The sequence below is a fragment of the Rana temporaria genome, chromosome 5 (assembly GCF_905171775.1).
Source record: "Rana temporaria chromosome 5, aRanTem1.1, whole genome shotgun sequence".
NCBI lineage: Eukaryota > Metazoa > Chordata > Amphibia > Anura > Ranidae > Rana > Rana temporaria.
This window is the reverse complement of record NC_053493.1, coordinates 170713551-170734309: the sequence shown is the minus strand read 5'-3', so window position 1 is coordinate 170734309 and position 20759 is coordinate 170713551. Positions and strand designations below refer to the sequence as shown.

The following is a 20759-nucleotide window of genomic DNA, read 5'->3' as shown; positions in this document are numbered from 1 at the left end:
GCAGGGCAGTTTAGAGCCCGGTAAAAAACATCCAATGCCCAAAACGGCAGCTGTAAGGGTTCAAGCACACTGCATCACAAAGAAGCTCAAAGAAACTGCTCCTGCAGGCTTTTGAGCTTTTTTAAGCTCTCATTTTTATCTGCCTGGAAACTCCCCTCCATGTTAGCCAATGTGTCCATGCACACTATGGGCCAGATCCACGTAGCGCATCGTAATTTTAGTCCGGCGTAGCGTATCGTAGTAACGCTACGCCGCCGCAACTTTGAGAGGCAAGTGCTGTATTCACAAAGCACTTGCCTCTAAAGTTACGGCGGCGTATCGTAAATCTGCCGACGTAAGGGCGCGGAATTCAAATGATAAAGATGTGGTCGTGTTTTATGTTAATTTTACTTGACCCGACGTAAATGACGTTTTTTCTGAACGGCGCATGCGCCGCCCGTGGCGGTATCCCAGTGCGCATGCTCCAAATGCTTTCGACGTGAACGTTATTCTACGCAAATCCCTATTCGCGAACGTTTTACGCAAACGACGTACACAACGGAAAATTTGACGCTGGCCCGACGTCCATACTTAACAGCATGGATAGCAGGGGTAACGTTACGCCGAAAAAAGCCTTACGGAAACGACGTAAAAAAATGCGCCGGCCGGACGTACGTTTGTGGATTTGCGTATCTAGCTAATTTGCATACTCAACGCAGAAATCGACAGAAGCGCCACCTAGCGGCCAGCATAAATATGCACCTTAGATCCGACGGCGTACTAAGACGTACGCCAGTCGGATCTAGCCCAGCTTCAGGCGTATCTTGTTTTGTGGATACAAAACAAAGATACGCCGGAGCAACCTAGCAGTTACGCGGCGTATCAATAGATACGCCAGCGTAACTGCTTCGTGGATCTCGCCCTATGGCTTTTTCAGGAGGTTACAGGCATGTGCTCTTATAGGCAGAAAAAAACCACACCAAACTTGCATTTTTGAGAGGAGCCCAAGTGTAGGTTGTGCACCTGAAATAATAAATACATTTAAATCCTAGTGACAGAAAATTAAAAAAATATATATTCTGGAACGCTGAAACATTAAACCCCAACCCATTTTTTTTGAACCTAGCGGAAAACAAATATAGATAATCATGAATTAAAGGAAAGACAAATATAAATAAAACAAAAAAGACTGCAGTGAGAGGAGGGAAGAGGTTTGCAAGCAGCTAAATTGTTGCTGACATACACAAATAAGTCCTAAGTAGGACTTTTGGGTCTCTGAACTTTTCTAAACATCATTTTAAAGAGACACCTTTCTGATAGTCTGACATTGTGCACTTTCTGTTATTGCATGATCTTCTAAGGCCCCGTACACACGAGAGGATTATCCTCCGGACCGTTCCAGCGGATAAATCCTCTGGCGGATTTTGATCTGATGGTTGTACTAACCATCAGATCGAAATCCGCGCGGAATCCATCCGCGGTGTTGTGTCGCGCCGTCGCCGCGATGATGACGCGGCGACGTGCGCGACGCTGGAAGATAAAGACTTCCACGCATGCGTCGAATCATTACGACGCATGCGAGGGAGAGGAGCGGACGGATTGATCCGGTGAGTCTGTACAGACCACCGGATCAATCCGCTGGACAGGATTCCAGCGGATAGATTTCTTAGCATGCTAAGAAATTTTTATCCGTTGGAAATCCGTCGGCTGGAATTTTTTTCCGCCGATAAATGTCCGCTCGGACGTACACACCACCGGATCTATCCGCTGGAACTGATCCGCGGATCAATTCCAGCGGATAGATCCGGTGGTGTGTACAAGGCCTGAAGCTCTGCAAAACCATTCATATACTGTAAATACTGTGTGCACAGAACTGGAGTATAATGTAATTTGTTCAAAGACAATAATATTGAAAAAAGATGTAAACATTTTTCTATTGACAGATGGTATTTCTTTCTATGATACTTGTTTCTTTCTGCATACAACTGAGTACTATTATTCAGAAAAGCATCAAAACCTACTTTCAAGACATATGGAACTGTTTGGAGGTATGCCATGCACTGATATTTTTTTCTGTACCTGGAGACAAGTTGATCTAAAATCCTCTGGCTTGTAAAAATATTAGAGTGACAGTATACAGTAAATAATATTCATGTGTTCATCAATTCATATTCAAGATCCAATTACAGTGACATCCAATTACTTTACAATTACTAATCAGACTAAAATACCCGCTTCTGGATTAAACCTGTGCTTCTGCGTTATTCAAATAATTTAAAAACAGCAAGTAGTTTTCCATTATTACTGCCTTTATTACTGTACCAGACAAATCAAAAACAATGGCAGCATGGTGCCTAAGGAGTTGGGACTCTTGCATTGTTGAGTCAAGTTCTGGTTTCAGTCCATACTAAGAGCCTTCTATGCATAGAAGATAAAAAGTGATAGGAGGGCGCTTACCTAAGTGCATAAACCAATTAATTGTTTACCACAATCTATAACTAAAGTGCATGTGCAGCAATAGTACAATCAATAATATAAATAATTGAATGATAGCAATGACTAGCCACCAATTGGATTCAGTTCGTGAATAACTAAATAGATAATAAGTCCCAATATTAAGTGAAGTAAAAAAGTCTATCAGAAAGGTCCTCAGATACTCTGCATAATTATTTCCAAATTATTAACGTGTTCCTTCACCAAGATAAAATATGTCATCTTCACCTGAAGTGCTCTAACAAAACCATGCACTTACCACATGGATATGCCTTTTTTATTGAAAGAGATAGTCATAAAAAGCTTGAGCAGGATTGTGCCTGCACACATAGGAAAAGAGCCTGGATCTGGGATAATGTCCTCATAGTTGAATTGCAGATGGAAACAAAAAACAAATAGCGCCCATAGCGTAATAATATTTTATTTAAAAATGGGTATAAAAAAGGTAGCCAGATGGCCTCTTACATTAAAAAGTGCCGACCCGGCACTGGAGCTGCAGACGTGTAAGATACTACGATCTTAAGGGAACCCGCTCGCTTAGGGCTTTCCAGCCACGGCATCGACTCCCTCCACTAGTTGATGGATCCACAGACACCGGGGATGGCGTGAGTAATACACGTGACCAGGTATTGACGCCAACGTACGTTTTGTAGTGTTTACGTCATCAGGGGGCATACCTGGTTTACAAAGGATCACGGTATTTGTAGTCTAACTCACGATGCTGATGCATCTCAGGCGGGGAAAATTAAACAAGGCAAAACAGAAACTGGATAGATTGCAGTCTCAGTGCCGTTCGGTTACCACAGGCACATCATAAATAATACAGAGTCCCTGAGTGGCCATAATTCTAAAAAAGACATACTTAGCATATTGGGTTGTGGCAAAGGTATTATACTATAAACTATAACCCAAACAAAGCTTACATTAATATACAGAGTGAGGCATACCCTCGATTAACTATTTCTCTATAAAAACAAATGCATAGTAAATGTTTAAAGTCTCTCCCCAGAAGAGCAATAATAAACCCGTTCTTCCCTAGTACTCTCGTTTTTTATGATCATTAACCAGAAAAATACTTGGGAATACATAGGTTCTGTGTCCCCATTACACCGAATGGAGTCTGTTAAAAAAACGATAACCCTCCCATGTTACTACCTTCCCTTTTCATCCACTCGTGCTAACCCATCCTCTAGCATGTCTCCACATCTTATGTATTTAATGGTGATACGTTAAACTGATATAACGGCACATGGGTGAAATTTGAAACAGGATAAGTATGAATTTAGCTGTCATACCCCAAAGCAACATTTTTAACCATACATAAACTGGTAAACAAACTACATTGTAGTTCAATAAAATTAACACACTCCTCCATAGAAGTAGGCAAAGAAAATATGAATATAGAAATAATGAATAAATCTAAAGAAAAAACTCCTACTAATTGAATCTGATCTCAAAGATTTGCCAAAAAACAATTGAGGTCCAGTGTGGCAAATATAGTCTTGAATAAGTGGGAGCAGGAGACCATTTTTCACACAATGCACCAGTCCCTTGCATGTTCTCCTTCTTCTCCTTTTTCCAGAACCAAAACTTAGACCTGTAGATTAATTGTCTTCAGATTTTCCCAAGTCTGTATAAGTCTTAATATACCTCACAAATGCTTAATTTACAAATGAAGGTCATTGGCTTTGATGATATCATCTGCACCTTGACAGAAAACTGGCTGCAGGAGCACATCCAGAGAGTAGTGATTAAGGGCATATCTCTGAATGATCTGGAGTGATGAGCTGGGTGCCCCATTGCTCTTGTCTGGGACCAATTTGGTTTAACTTGTTCATAAATGAAATATAGGTTGGAATAAATAGTTTAATCTTAATGTTTGCTAATGATGCTAATGATAAGCAGGGAAACAACTTGACAACAGGATATAGCATCTTTATAAGACGACCTAGTTAAAAGAGGTTGTCGATAGACAAGTGCACTGCCGAAAAATAGTTTTTTTGCTTTATTTGGAAATTCGGGCAATTCGGAAATTCGGAATTCAGAAATTTTGAAAAATTCGGGATTTGAAAATTCAAAAATCACATTTTTCAAATTTACCATTTTCGAAGTTTAGATTTTAGAATTTTGAAATTTAGAATTTTCAACAATCTGCAAAAAAAATTAAGAAAATTTGTAAAATTCGAAATTATAACAAACTAGTAATAACTATTAAGTTACGGGTATTGGAATTTCCTTTAAAATTTGGCTGTTAGCGAATGTAACGAAAACAAATTTATCTGAAGTTACGAATTATCCGAAATAACGAATAGAACATCTAAACCAGGGGTCTTCAAACTATGGCCCTCCAGTTGTTCAGTAACTACAATTCCCATCATGTCTAGTCATGTCTGTGAATGTCAGAGTTTTACAATGCCTCATGAGATGTTCCACAACGGCTGGAGGGCCGTAGTTTGAGGATCCTTGATCTAAACCAATAGAATGGAACGAATTAATAATAAATAATAATAACATTTATTTTTATTATTATTTATTATTATTAGATTTCAAATTTCTGAAATTCTGAATTTCCTAATTTTCGAAATTTTGATATTCTGACTTGTTCATTCCCCAACTAAGTTGGGGTAGGTGTAAACTTTTGTGGGGGTGGGTCAGCCATGCCTTGTGACCATTGACCTCTGGGAACCTGCATTCTGACATTTGACCTCTGGGGAGGTCCCTATTCCAATTCCTGAGTCCTAGCCTTAGTCTTCAAGGGGAAACCCTAACCCTAACCCTAAACCCTGGCCCTGACCCTAACCCTTACCCCTAAACCCTAACCATAGCCCTAACCCCTAACTCCTAACCCCAACCCTTAACCCTAAGCCATAGGTCTAGCCCTAGCCCCCAACCCTAGAAATACCCGGAAATTCAAAATGTTAGAATTTGAATATTTCGAAATATTGGCAGACTGGCTATATGCTATATGGCAGACTGGCATATGTACATTTTGAATGCTAAAATCTTGGTGTTGCACTGTAATTTTCACACTCAAACATCGGTTTGTACCGCTGTCTGCTGTATTATCATTGGGGAGATCTTTCACTTGACAGCTGGAGGTAGTTTTTTTAAAAGGTTGGTGCTTAAAAAAACATTATACATCTGGAATATGCAGTTTGGTTTTGGGCTCCAGTTCACAAAAAGTATATAGGAGAATTAGAGAAAGTGCAGAGAAGGGCAACCAAACTGATGAGAGGCATGAAGGAGCTCAAACTAGCTAAACTGAATTTATTCTCCCCTGAAAATAAGTGAGCTTATACATGTTAACCACATAGACTGGATAGGGTTGAGTGGCAACCTGACTAACATTTAAAAACATTTATCTGATGCAGGTATCAATAATCGTGTTCAGCCTGTGTTATTTCATCAGTCGGTTCTACTATTTCATGTTTGTCGTTGACCTTATTGATCATCTTCAGAGAGGATTTTTCAGACTATTCATAAATTTCAGTTTGATCGCTGATTATGAAAAGGTAAGATTTTTTTTACTACATATTTAGCCTCTTGTTAGGCTGATTAACAGAAAACAGTGGATAATTTTATTCACCCAATATATTGTCAATTGCTACCGATGAGAGGAAAATTTAGATCCCAAGTCTTAATCTAAGCTTCAGTTAGGGGCCATTTTATCTACGCAAAAAGCATAAAAAAAGTAAATTTAATGCATTCCTGTTAGGCCGAGTTCACATTTGTCTGTGTCTGCTTTTGTGCATTTTTTTTTTTTTTTAACATGCATTGTAGTATACATTGTCATTATTCTTTTGGGCTTCACAGTCCATGAAAATGCAGAGAAAATCAGACATGCTTAACTCTTACCAATGTAGTGCAACACAGTGCACAAATCTGAATGGTCTCATTGGATTTACCATATTTTCTGGCGTTTAAGATGACCTTTTGGGCTTAAAAACTTGCCTCAAAACCCGGGGGTCGTCCTTTATGCCGGTACCAGTCTCGGGGATCCATTATTCAAAAGCCGCGCCTCCTCCTTGTGGTGTTCCGTGATAGGCGGAACACTTGGTTTCCCAGCAGAGCCTCTGTTCGGTGTTCCGCCTATCACGGATGTTTTCTCATCCTCGGATTCGGACGAGAGAACCTCTGTGATAGGCGGAACACAGGCGCCTATCACGGAACAGCACGAGGAGGAGGCGCGACTTTTGAATAATGGACGCCCGCAGTACAGGAATAAGGTATGGCACAGTGAGGCATGTTGACGGCACAGTGAGTCATGGGATGGCACAGTGAGGCATGGGATGGCACAGTGAGGCATAGGATGGCACAGTGAGGCATGTTGATGACACAGTGAGGCATGTTGATGGCACAGTGAGGCATGTAATGGCACAGTGAGGCATGTTGATGGCACAGTGAGGCATGCAACGGGACAGTGAGGCATGTAATGGGCACAGTGAGATTTGAAAAAAAGCTGAATAAAGCCTGTTCCTGTCAGCGTTTTTTCCTGTCAGCGGTTCTTCCGGCTACCCCTCAGCTTCCAGACAGACTAGTAGAAAGGGGGTGAACTTATACGGCAAGTATATCTCAAAACCAAAATTTTTGCTGGAAAATTAGGGGGTCGTCTTATACGCCCAGTCGCCTTATACGCCGGCAAATACGGTATTTTGTATTTTTATGACACATGCATTTTTGTGCATTCCAAAACACATTAAAAATAAAATTGATGGGTGTGAACCAGGCCTAAATTTTGAAAGCGAAAAACCAGGGACTAAATAAAGTGGTGATTTTGTAAATGTTTGTAAAACTCTCTTTTGTGAGAGGGAATCATTACATGCAAACAGATGATTAAGGATTGTTATATCATCTTTTTCCCACAATAATCTAGGTCAGGGAATAGTAGTTCTGTTGAAACTAAAGGAATTAAAATGTGAAGCCCCAGGTTGTGAGGAATCTTAGAGACTGAATTGCAATGTCAGGCAAAGAGTGAGATCGGAACCCTTTATTATACTGTAAACAGAAATTGTTACTGACAGCATCATCATGTGTGGATGGCTGTGTATCTCCCCTGCTTCTGACTGTATCGCCCTGTGCTACAATCTATTTTGGCTAGAAGAACCAACATCAAAAATACTTAATTTTGAATAATATTAATATGTAATAAACAATTAAAATATATACCGTAAGTAAAATACATTTAAAATGTAATCAGTTTACCTAATAATGATTATTTTGTATTCTTATAGTGGTTTCGACGTTTGCATGGGATCATTTTATTTTTGATGATAATTAAGTTATTAAAGATGCTACATTATTATAGAATGATGGCTCCTTGTATAGCTCGGTTTCACCTTTCTTGCTCCAACTCAACATTTATCATGGTAAGTATATTCTTCACTTATTATACCTTGAATAATCACTCTAGGACTAGCAACATTTTCAGGCTTGACTTTTACTTTGTACAAATTTGTGTACCCCAAAAATTGGGGTGTATTTCCTCGGTGGGACTTTTAGATTGGGAGACTGGTTATAAATAAAGTAAAAGATTGATTGATAAACAGTTATATTGTCAAAAAGTATAAAATTGTATTCAGTGTTGTTATTAATGAACAACACATCAAGGCCAAAGTTACAAAATGTAGTAAAAGCATCCAAATGACCAAAAGGGAGGACATGCAGATCCGGATATGCAAAAATCAAAAACGTCAAAAATAACAATAATAATGACAAAACAGCAAACAATGTATAGTAGCGACAAAAAAATGCGTGCAGAGAAAACCCCCTAAGAGAGCTGTCTATTAATGTAAAGACAGATATGCCAACGTTTCGAGGCTTATATGGGGTAGTGCCTCTTCATCAGGGCGAGGGTCAAGCAAGGTTGTCGCTGTATAATCTAAAATAAGAAAATATAAATAGTAATGCAAAAGTAGACTACCAGAAAACAAATATCAGAAGATATTAACGTTCCCTCATCATGGATGTTCCCTGTGTGTAAGGCGATGCGCCAATAGACATGCAGGCAAAGAAACCACAAATCGGCCCGCTCCATCAGTAATTAACTAACTGGCAGAACAGATTATGCGCACGGCTGTGCGCTAAAAACCGCTTAAAAATTAATTGATTAAATAATTAAATGTTGGAGTAGTTTGACTTTTACTTTGTGGCCAGCTAATTAGGCACTCCCCTTTAAATTGACCAATTTCTTTTTATAGGTAACTTCTTTGTCTTTGGAGTGCTGTATTTATTCAATTTTTTAGCCCATGTGATATCATCACAGTGGCTAAAAAAAAAAATCTTCTTTCCACCAAAACTGAACATGCATATTTTTGTAACTCTATTGAAAAAAAGCTTGTTTACAGACCTCAATGGGGTTGCTTTAGTAAGGTAAATATGCTGTTCACTTTGAAAAGGAAGTTGAACTATAATGGGAATTTGACCCAGATGTGAAGATCTGTTGATTTCCAACATCCAAACACATGCAAGCAAAAATGCAGTGTTTTTATTTTACTTGAACGTGTTTACTAGCACGTTTACTAAGCTCTGAGGAAAATGATCTTGCAAAGTGCAACCGTTTATTTGCATTTAGCAAATTATTCCAATCAGTCAAGCTGACGTGTGCGTGTATTTGTTTAAAGCAGTGTCCCACCCAAAAGTGGAACTTCCGCTTTAAGCACTGCTCGCCAAATTACATGCCACATTTGGCATGTCATTTTTTGGGGGGGAGGGGGAGTGGGTGCTTAGTTTTGAGAGGGATTTTTTGTCCCACTTCCTGCTTTTGACTTGAGGCAGCCTAGGCAACTCCTCCTCTTCCCCTAGGCAGGCCCTTTCTCTCTGAAATCTTCTGGGACATGTCACAGGTCCCAGAAGATTGCCTGTCCACTCAGAGGACGCAGCGTGACTCGTCCATGTGCAGTGCGTGCCAGGCCGTGAAGCCGCAAGCTGTCATGGCCGAGTGCTCAAAGTTTCTATGTGGATAAAGATAATTAGTGCACTTAGTCCTAAACAAAAAAATACTGAAGTGAGCTGCTATTCAAGAATGTGACTAGAATTCTAAAGTGGTTGGAAGTAAAAGTGTGGCGCTAAATATGAAAACATTTGTGAAATGTCTCTATATCACTTAGTGATATATACCCAACTGGGTACAAAGTGGAAAAATATTATTGTTAAGGTAATAAGTCCACATCAAAAACAATACATGTGAAAATGTCCATCACAATAAAGTGAAGAGTAACGGTGAAGATAAAGTATAACCGTGTATACCATCACATGGAAATTCCTTTCGGGTGGGTATGGTATGACTAAATATTCTTACCGTAGCCGGTGGATCTGACTTAGCTTGTCTTTCCACTTTGTACCCAGTTGGGTATATATCACTTAGTGATATAGAGACATTTCACAAATGTTTTCATATTTAGCGCAACACGTTTGCTCACAGTTTCTATGGCGGCGCAGTGGAGAGGAGAGGAACAGGAGCGTGACTTTAGGCGGCCGCATCGCTGGACTGTAGGACAGGTGAGTGTCTGTTTATTAACATTCAGCAGCTATACTTTTTGTAGCTGCTGACTTTTAATAAACTGAAAAAAGCCTGGAACTCTGCTTTAAAATACAGGTAGAAAACAAAAACAAGGTAATGTTAATTAGCCACTAGATGGCACTCTTGCATGAATGATGCACATACCGGGCAGCTAGTAATAAAAGTACATACTGATTAACATGAATATGTCACACACTGCACTAGCTCAATAGCCATAGGTAAAGTGGGTTGCCTTTTGTGGGAAATGCAGTATCATGTATAACCTGGTAAACATTCTAGAAATAAGAAGATTACAATTATTAAACATTCAATACAGTTCCTCAAAATTACTTGGTACAGAAGTTTAGCATGCAAGGATTAGGGGCCAGATTCACAGAAAAAGTATCTGCTGATACTCCGGTGTACTTTCAAATTTGCCGCGTCGTATCTTTATTTGTAATTCACAAACAAAGATACGACGGCTTTTGGCTAAGATCCGACAGGCGTACGGCTTTGTACGCCTTCGGATCTTAGGTGTAATTTTCCGGCGGCCGCTGGGTGGAGTTCGCGTCGTTTTCCAGCGTCGGGTATGCAAATTAGCTGTTTACGGCGATCCACGAAGGTACGCGCGTTCGTCGCATTCTCTTACGTCGTCGCTAGTCGGTTTTTCCCGTCGCAAACATAAGCCTGCTTTTTCATGGCTTACATTTAGAACAGCAATGTTAAAGTATGGCCGTTGTTCCCGCGTCGAATTTCAATTTTTTTTTTTGCGTAAGACGTCCGGGAATACGAAACGACGTAACGCACGTCGGGGCGCCGTAATTTTGCGCAAAGCACGGCGGGAAATTTTCACACGGAGCATGCGCAGAACGTTCGGTGCGGGAGCGCGCCTAATTTAAATGGTACACGCCCCATTTGAATTAGGCGGGCTTGCGCCAGACGGCTTTACGTTACACCGCCGTAAGTTTACACGCAAGTGCTTAGTGAATCAGGCACTTGCGCCGAAAACTTGCGGCGGTGTAACGTAAAGACGATACGTTACGCCGCCGCAGATCTCTGTGAATCTGGCCCTAAATTACTAGGGTAAAAAAAAAAATGGGCTAAGGTTAGCAACAGTGTATTGCTGGAATCAGTGCCATGCCCAGTTATTTCCAATGTGTTTATTAATGATCTGGGGTGACATAGATAGAAATATAAAACATTTTGCCGATTCCACATTTTGTAGAATTATCAAAAATGATCAGAATACTAATTTGTTATAGAAGGATTTTGATAAAATGACAACATTCTCAGATAAATGGCCAGGAGAATAGCATTACCTCATACATATTAATAATATGGTATTGCATCTGTATAAATCGCATCTAAAAATATGGTAATTCAATTAATACATGGGCACAAAATCTTACTTACAGTGAAACATTAGAAACATTTGATATTTTAAGTTTGGAGAACAGACATGTAAAGTTGACGTAAAGAACATGCTCTAATACCTTTAAGGCCAGTAAAAAGATCTGACAAATGTAATTTGTACAAAGGACAAGGGATGCAAGTTACTCATGAAAAAATAAATGTTTTAATAATATATATCTTGGAGTAAATAGTTGGAAAACATGAGATGCAAAGTAGTAATAGCAAAAAAAAAAAAAAAATTAAAAAAGGACTAGTTGATTTTTCTGTAACTAATATCCAGTAATACTTTGTAATAGCTGAAGGCTAAAAGAGATATATTACTGATCCCGAGAATTAAAGTGATACTAAAGTCTAATTTTTTTTTCTTTAAAAATAACAACCATGTTATACTTACCTGCTCTGTGCAGTGGTTTGGCACAGAGCAGCCTGGATCCTCCTCCTCTCGGGTCCCACGTCGGCGTTCCTGGCTCCTCCCTCCTACCCGAGTGCCCCCACAGCAAGCAGCTTACTATGGGGGCACCCAAGCCGCTGCTCTGTGTGTCCATTCAGACATGGAGCCACAGTTCGGCCCTGCACCCTCTCTCTCCTCATTGGCTAACTGACTTTGATTGACAGCAGCAGGAGCTAATGGTGCTGATGCTGTGTCTCAGCCAATCAGAAGGGAGAATCCTGTAGGGCCTAGGCACTTGTGCACATTGCTGGATCGAGATGGGGCTCAGGTACGTATTAGGGGGGGCTGGGGGGGGGGGGCTGCTGCATACAGAAGGATTTTCATCTTAAAGTGTTACTAAACCCACAACAGTAATATCAATCTGTATATGAAGTAAAGCATGCTTGTTACACTCACTGTGGAAAATTAGAGGTTGATCCTCTGCATTGTGTAAAAAGGCTGTTTGATCCTGTCTTCTCTGATCCTTCCCTGCTTCAACTGTCCCCAATCCATCTCCTGATAAAACAGAGGCTAGGGGACAAGCTGCACATGCTCAGATTGGTGTGTATTGCTCGAGAGTTTGTTTTTTATCTTGGGAGGGTGTTTGTGATTAGCACAGGTCCAATCAGCACTGTCCAGACAGAGAGGTCATGCAGCCTCATAGGACAATTAGGGGAGAAGGAAAACTCCTCCTACAATCTTTAACCAGACACTGATAGACGTCACAAGACTACACTAACTGCTGATGAAAAAAGGTATTTCAAAAACTATTGCATTTCCACTTTCTGTGTACTGTGGTAGACCAGATATGGTGAATGCTGGGTCCTGGGTTTAGTAAAACTTTAATGCATAGAATGCATTAAGATAAAAAACCTTGAGTGTTAAAACCACTTTAAGCTGACTGCCCTTGGGGTCTCATGTGTGGCTACATTGGAAAGAATTCTACAGTTCTAGGTCCCCTGGACCAAAGCTGCAGAGGTTGAACTTGACCAGCACTAGGGTCGCTGGTTCGAATCCCAACCACGACACTACCTGTCTTAGAGGAACTGAATCTTTTACCTCTTGAGAAGAGGAGATTAAGGGGAGATATGATCAACATGTACAAAATACATAAGTGGTCCATATCGTGAACTTGGTGTTGAGTTATTCACTTTAAGGTTATCACAGAGTACAAGGGGGCACTCTTTACGTCTAGAGGGAAAAAATGGCATCTCTAAATACGGAAAGGTTTCTTCACAGTAAGAGCTGTGAAAATGTGGAATAGACTCCCTCCATAGGTGGTTCTGGCAAGCTCAGTTTATTGCTTTAAGAAAGGCCTGGATTCTTTCCTAAATGTACATAATATAACTGGGTACTAACATTTATAGGTAACGTTGATCCAGGGAAAATCTGATTGCCTCTCAGGGGATGAGGAAGGAATTTTGCTGGAGCAAATTGGAGCATGTTTTGCTGTTTTTTTATGCCTTCCTCTGGATCAGCTGTGGGTGAAGGATTGTGTATATGGGATTGTATTTCTTTTATTTATTTTTTGAATGAATTTGCATGTTATCCCTGTGCTTGCATGGGTTTCCTCCAGGTACTCAAGTTTCCTCCCACACTCCTCCCTGTCTAAATTGGCCCTAGTTTATGAATGTGAGTTAGGGACCTTAGGCTGTAAGCTCCTTGCGGGCAGGGACTGATGTGAATGTAAAATATATACATAAAGCGCTGTGTAAATTGTACCTGTAATAAATACATAAATAATGGATAAATAACTATATCCATTTTTCTTGTTTCTTTGCAGCTCATAGGGATTGTGTCCATGCTGTGCTATTCATCTCTGGGACATACAATCATTTCCTCTGATCACTATCCTTTCACTAGTGTGCTACAGTGCATCCAGACCACCTTTGCACAGTTCCTCAGAATTCACACATCAAAACATATAAATATTTTTAACGTGCAGGTCAAATGTACCCAAGCCTGGGTGGCTGGATTATATGGAATACTGTTTTCTGTTTTTATACTTCTATGGACTGGATTGGTAAGTATAGAAGCCCAAGTTAAAAACAAATGTTTAAAGCTACTCTCACAATGTTTAAGTAATGAAAAGAAGATCTCCCTTCTAAGCAAACAGTACTTACCTGTTTCCTTGCTTGACAAATGACCCTTGCTGAAAGATGTTCTGCAATTGACACATCTAATTTTTTAGCTTTCTGGAAGCTTTTTATCTTTAAAACTAGCGACAACTAGCCAGATTCACATACATCGGCATATATTTAAGCGGGCGTAGCGCAGCTCATTTGAGCTACGCCGACGTAAAATAAAGAGGCAAGGCCAGTATTCACAAAGCACTTGCTCCCTAAGTTACGTCGGCGTAGCGCAAATGACCCGGTGTAACCCTGCCTAATTCAAAATAGGCATGTAGTGGGCAGACTACATTTAAATTAACCGTGACCCCATGTAAATGAGGGCCGTTCGTACGGCGCATGCGCGCGCATGCTCAGAATCACGTCGCAAATACTCCCTACGTAACGACGTTGGATCAATGCTTTCGACGTGAACGTAACCTACGCCCAGCCCCATTCACATACACTTACGCAAACGACGTAAAATACAACGGCTGTTCCGTCGTCCATACCTTGCATGGGCTGCGCCATCTTTTTGGTGGTTTATCTTTACGCCGGCGTATGTCTAATGTAAACGACGTACGTAAGTTTGTGAATCGGCGTATCTTGCTCATTTACATATTTGAAGCGTAAATGCACGTACACGCCCCTAGCGGCCAGCGTAAATATGCACATAAGATACGACGGCGTAGGAGACGCCAGTCGTATCTTAGCCAAATTTAAGCGTATCTGGTTTCCAGAATACGCTTAAATATACGACGGCGCGCATTCGGACTCATTCATACTCATTCTACTGATACGCTGTCGTAAGTCTTTTTGAATCCGGCTAAACAGCTTTAAAATGGTATTCAACCCAAAAAGCAAATATTTATTATTTTTCAGCTTACCAATACTTAGATGTGATGACTGCATTTGTTTTTCTTCAGGCTTTCTTTCCTTTATTTGCACCTGGTGATCCAGCCATTAAGTCTGTCGTTTTTCAAAAGAACAAGCTGTCCTGCAGATGTAGAGGGTTGAAACCAACTGGTTAACACTAACAGGGGTGCTTACAATGATCAGCTTTTATTTATTTACATAAAACCTTTATCCCAAAATGAAAAACTGTTTCTGCAACAGCTTAAAGTGGTTGTAAACCCTGTTAAACTTGTTTTTTAAATAAAAAACCTGCAAGACAAAGCCATAATGAGCTAGTATGACTATCATACTAGCTCATTATGCATGTACTTACCTTAGAACGAAGCACCAGAAGCCGTCCTCGTGTCCCCCTCCGCCACATCCATCGCTCCCGGAGATTACTTTCCCGTATCGCCGCTCCGGCGCTGTGATTGGCCAGAGCGGCGATGACGTCACGCCGCACATGCGCGCAAGAGCCATCAAACATGGCATAGCCGTGTTTAGGACAGCTATTGTTAGTGCGCCTGCGTGCTGTTGTCTACGGCGCAAGCGCCGTAGACAGCGGTGCCTGTCATTGGCGAATATCTCCTAAACCCTGCAGGTTTAGGAGATATTGCTAACACCTACAGGTAAGCCTTAATGTAGGCGTACCTGTAGGTGTAAATGACAAAAGTGGGTTTACAACCACTTTAAAAAGTGTTAGCTGGAGTTTGGCTTCAATTTTTTGGTGTATCTAAATCTGCTAGTACATCTAACACTCCCCTCCCCCTCAGACACAATGCTGCTGTCCAAGAAAACGAATGCAGTCACCACATCTAGTGATTGGTAAGCTGCAATACAAATTTTTATGTGGTTTTGGGTTTAATACCACTTTACTTGTACTAGCAAAAGTGTGCTAGATCCTAGAAACATTACTTTAGAATGGTGTGTTTTATTTTACTGAAATTGTGGTTAGTTATGTAACTTATATAGTACTTTTTAATGCCTTAGTGTGAACAGTGTTTTAGCAAATCTTCAGAAACAGGAGTCTCTTCCATGGCACATCTTCCTTTTAGTGCATTTTTTTGCTCCCTCAAGGTAGAGAGTAATGGCAATTTCTATTAGGATATAGGGGAATAATGTATGGTTATCACCCTGTTAGTGCATTTTACATTTGCTTATTTTAATCTGATATTTAAATAATTGAACACCAACCAGAATAGAAAATGTTTTTATATCTATGTGGAATATAGGGTACAGCGCTCATGAAAGTTGAAAATAGATTCTGATGATAGATCAATCTATATAAAAACGTGCTGACTGGTAAGTCACAATAATACAAGTGAAACAATCAATAAGTGACACTGAAATCACAGATAGTGAACACAATAAATGAAATGAAAAAATAAATATGAAAAAGGAAAATTCACACTATGTGATGAGTGAAAAAACATGTGGAACCAATCCGCATGGAAAAAAGAGTCCCAAAATAATTAATCCAAATGATCATCCATAGAATGGGTACAGGGATAGAATAAGCTTCATCCACCAAAGTAGACATCCGGGAGTAGTGTTGTAGTCTCCTTACCCTGTTTAGATGACCACTATGACGGTGGACTCTGCAAACGCGTTGCGTCACCACGGACGTCGTCTGAGCAGCCAATCCCAGACGATGTCCATGGTGACGAAACGCGTGGCTTGCATACTTGACGTCATCACGATGTTCCTAATGAGGAAGCACGGAGCGCATACGAGCAGGAGAAGGAGGTGAAGCCGCCGGCCCTCCATCGCATTTGGATACATGTACACTGCTATCTGTCATCTTCAATCTTGTAAGTGCAATACTTTTTTGGCTAAATTAAATACGCCTTTGGTATTATGCTATGGTCTTCTTTCTTTCTCTAATTGTTTGAGACAAGCAGACAGCACCCCAGACACATCACAGAGGGCCCGGAGAGAGACCTAAAATCCCCATGTTTGCAGAGACCACCATCATAGTGGTCATCTAGACAGGGTAAGGAGACTACAACACTACTCCCGGGTGGATGTAGCTTATTCTATCCCTCTACCCATTCTATTGATGATCATTTGGATTAATTCTTTTGGGACTCTTTTTTCCATGCGGATTGGTTCAATATGTTTTTTCACTCATCACATATCAGTGTGAATTTTCCTTTTGCATATTTATTTTTTCATTTCATTTATTGTGTTCACTATCGGTGATTTCAGTGTCACTTATTGATTGTTTCACTTGTATTATTGTGATAATACATTTTATCACTTACCAGTCAGCACGGTTTTATATAGATTGATCTATCATCAGAATCTATTTTCAATTTTCATGAGCGCTGTACCCTATATTCCACGTGTTTATTAATTTTTGTATCACAAATTTTTGGTACTGGCAGCTGATTCATGCAATTAAATTTTATTTCACATCTTTATTCACCTTTATATCTAGCGCAGTGTTTTCCTTTTGGAATTTTTTACTGGTTTTTATATCTATGCTTTAAGGTTATTGGACCACTGGAATATATAAGATATAAAGAACTTATTTCAAGTGTACTGTATTGTATAGTTTGAATTTACCTATATACTCAAATCCTGGGCAAGATTCAGGTAGAAGTGCGGCGGCGTAACGTATCGTAGATACGTTACACCGCCGCAAGTTTTCATCGCAAGTGCCTGATTCACAAAGCACTTGCGATGAAAACTACGCCGGCGGCCTCCGGCGTAAGCCCGGGTAATTCAAAGGGGCGTGTGCCATTTAAATTAGGCACGCTCCCGCGCCGGACCAACTGCGCATAATACCTTTTGAATTACCCGACGTGCTTTGCGCGACGTGACGTCATTTTTTCGAACGGCGACGCGCGTAGCGTAATTCCGTATTCCCGGACGGCTTACGCAAACGACGTAGCGAACGCGAAAATCCGTCGTGGATCGCCGTAACTCCTAATTTGCATACCCGATGCTGGTTTACGACGCAAACTCCCCCCAGCGCGGGCCCCGGTACTGCATCCTAAGATCCGACAGTGTAAAACAATTACACCTGTCGGATCTTAGGGATATCTATGCGTAACTGGTTCTATGAATCAGTCGCATAGATACTCTGAGAGATACGACGGTGTATCTGAGATACGACGGTGTATCTGAGATACGACGGTGTATCTGAGATACTCCGTCGAATCTCCTTTGTGAATCTGGGCCTATATTCATAAATATTTTACAATAAAAGCTAACTCCCTATGTTGTGATCATACTATAACATTATGACTGCCTGAAAAAGACATGTAGGTTCCATGGTAGATTCCCTGGTGCATTTGCCTCTTGGCAGTTATCATACCCTGGGTAGAGTGAGAGGCACCAGCACAGTTCGCTGTAGGTGGCTGGCTACTGACTCCATCTCGGGTTCCCTGGGGCAGATATCTCTTGGTTGAAATGAAGAGTCGGTCATATAGTTAGTGGATGACAATAAAAGGCTGTTATGGATATATAGGACACGTTTTGGAGCAGTAATGTCTCTCCTTTGTCAGGAATGGGACAGAACCATCAGGTGTATTCATTGCAGAAATAACACTTTTTTTGCTCCCCTGATTTGCTGTAAATAATATCTAGATAATACAGAACCAATGCTTTCCCTCACTGTTTTCAATTAAAGTACATAACCATTTTAAAGATATGTAATTACTAATGATTTTTGTCTATGTTGATCAATTGGCCTCTTAATTATTATTATTTTTGATTGACATTATTTTTATATATTTAATAGTTAAAAGGAGTCCTCAGTTCAGTGGCAAAATATTCTAAAAAAGTTCATCGCAGCAAACAGTTTGTGACATTTAAAGAAGTTCTATCTCATGCAAGAGAATTGATATTTTCAGTTGTTGATCGACACAGACAGAAGAGCACAGACAGCATTTCTATAGCTGGAAATGTAAGTGACCGAATACTCCAAATGACTTACATGGCAGCAATAAACCCTCTAAGTTTGGAATCATTTCTGCATTTGTTTAGTTGGCAGTTATGCTCAATGTTTTCTTATTCTAGTGACATGGGATTGTGAATGCTTTTCCTTTACCTGTAGGCGCCCCCTATTTTAGGGGATAGCCCAGCAAAATACTGTTGATGAATTAGGGGAATGTGATAAACTATTTAACCATCAAAGTACATTTTTAAACTGCCCATTTTAAACTTTTTGGCGTGTGTTATATTGTACAGGTAATTTTATTTTATTTTTTTCACATTGTATATATTTTTATATAGGTAAAAAAAAAGTTTTTAAAATATTGAATATATCCCCTGTATTAAAGTGGATGTAAACCCACTCTCATCCTTTCTAAACTACTGCCATAGTGCTGATCTATAAGGATATACATGCCTCCTGCATGTATACTTGCCTGTCAAATGTCTCCCCTCTGTCTGTTATAAGAACTGAAAAACTGCAGATTCTGTGGGTAGATCTGTTGTCTGGAGCTTGCTGGGTGGAGTCCTGATGTCAGTAGACTCCCCGCCCACCTCTACACTCCCCTTGTCAACATGCATTTTCTATTGTGCATTTCTTACACTAAATTCTGCTATGATCACTAACATCCAGTCAAAATCCAGAAAAGTAACCACATGACTTCAGAAAAGGAGTGGGGGTGGGAATTAAAAAGTAATGCCTGTCTCAGGCTAGTGCATGAGATATGTAAATAACCTGATGTTGCAACTGTGATCAGGTGACCTCAGACACACACACTGCAATATAACAATCAGATCACTCAAGCTTCTCCTCTCACTAGCCCCCCTATGGGAGGGGGTTATATAGGGAGGGGACTTCCTGTTTGAGATTGCCAGTGTCCATCACCTGAAGGTACTCCATATAACCCACATAGTAATGAATATGCCGCTCTGTGTCCCGTGATGTACGAGAAAGAAAATACAAATATTGGCCTAACCTGGATGTTACAGAATCTATTCCATTAACGATCGGACGACCGGGTGGATTTTCAAAGTTTTTATGTAATTTTGGCAGAAAATAAATGATCGGTGTTTTTAAAGTATAGGGGATCGAGGCAAGATGCTTCTTTAAGATTTAGAATCCCCTTAGACTTGCCTTCCTCGATTCCTTTTGTCTGTGTATATTCTGCTTTCTGTTCTGTGTTTTCACTTCACTATACATGCATTTTCTCGTCACACTGAACTGTGGATCACACCCCATGATGAGAAACATCCAGTCAAAACACAATAAATGCAGCCAATCTTGGGAGAGCTGGAAGGGAGAGGAGAGGAGGGAAGGGGGATGTGAATTGTGAACTTTTTACACAGGATGTGCCTGTCTCAGGCTAGTGCATGAGATATGTAAATAACCTGTCACAGCAAGGGGGAGGATTTGACTAAAGTTTTCTCTCACTGAACAATAAAACAAGATTTCTCTCACTGAACAATAAAAGAGGATTGCTCAGAACTGGATTAACTCTGTGTGGCAAGACTGGGCACAGATGATAGGAAATCTTATACTATACATTGTGACATAAAAAAAAGAGAGAGGCACAGATTCTTCACCTGCAAGCAGATTTTGCTTCAGCAGGACAAAGTGGTGGTCAGGTCACACCTTTGAAAGATAGGGCACATCTGCCTTTTCTTTCTGGTAGTGTGATGGGCTATACAGCCAGAGTACACAGAGAAGGTCATGGAGTAGCTAACTAAGCCTTCCTCAACCTCCAGACACAGAGCATCACATTTTCATCAGCAGCTTTAAATGTGACTTCATCTTCCTCCTCCTGGCTTTGCCCACAAGCTGGTATGGAGGAGTCAATTGATATATTGTAGCACAGCATTAGTAACTTGATGCAGGAGGATGAAGAATTCTTATTATTGGATGTTTAGAAAGAACAGCCTCAAGTGAATGGAAGTCTGACAAGGAGTTTGAGAGGCTTACATCACATCACAGTACAGCACATCAAGCAGGGAAGAGGGTCAATAT

The 20759-nt window shown here is 40.4% G+C and overlaps 1 protein-coding gene across 1 annotated transcript in view; it reads left to right on the top strand.

The window, feature by feature from the left end:
* Window positions 1–20759, top strand: part of LOC120941161 (polycystic kidney disease protein 1-like 1) — a 249593-nt gene that overhangs the window by 207537 nt on the left and 21297 nt on the right. The window contains exons 42-46 of the mRNA XM_040354447.1: window positions 1923–2027; window positions 5844–5984; window positions 7704–7838; window positions 13597–13836; window positions 18564–18728. Of these exons, the coding sequence (XP_040210381.1) occupies window positions 1923–2027; window positions 5844–5984; window positions 7704–7838; window positions 13597–13836; window positions 18564–18728 (786 nt within the window). The remainder of the gene's footprint in view (window positions 1–1922; window positions 2028–5843; window positions 5985–7703; window positions 7839–13596; window positions 13837–18563; window positions 18729–20759) is intronic.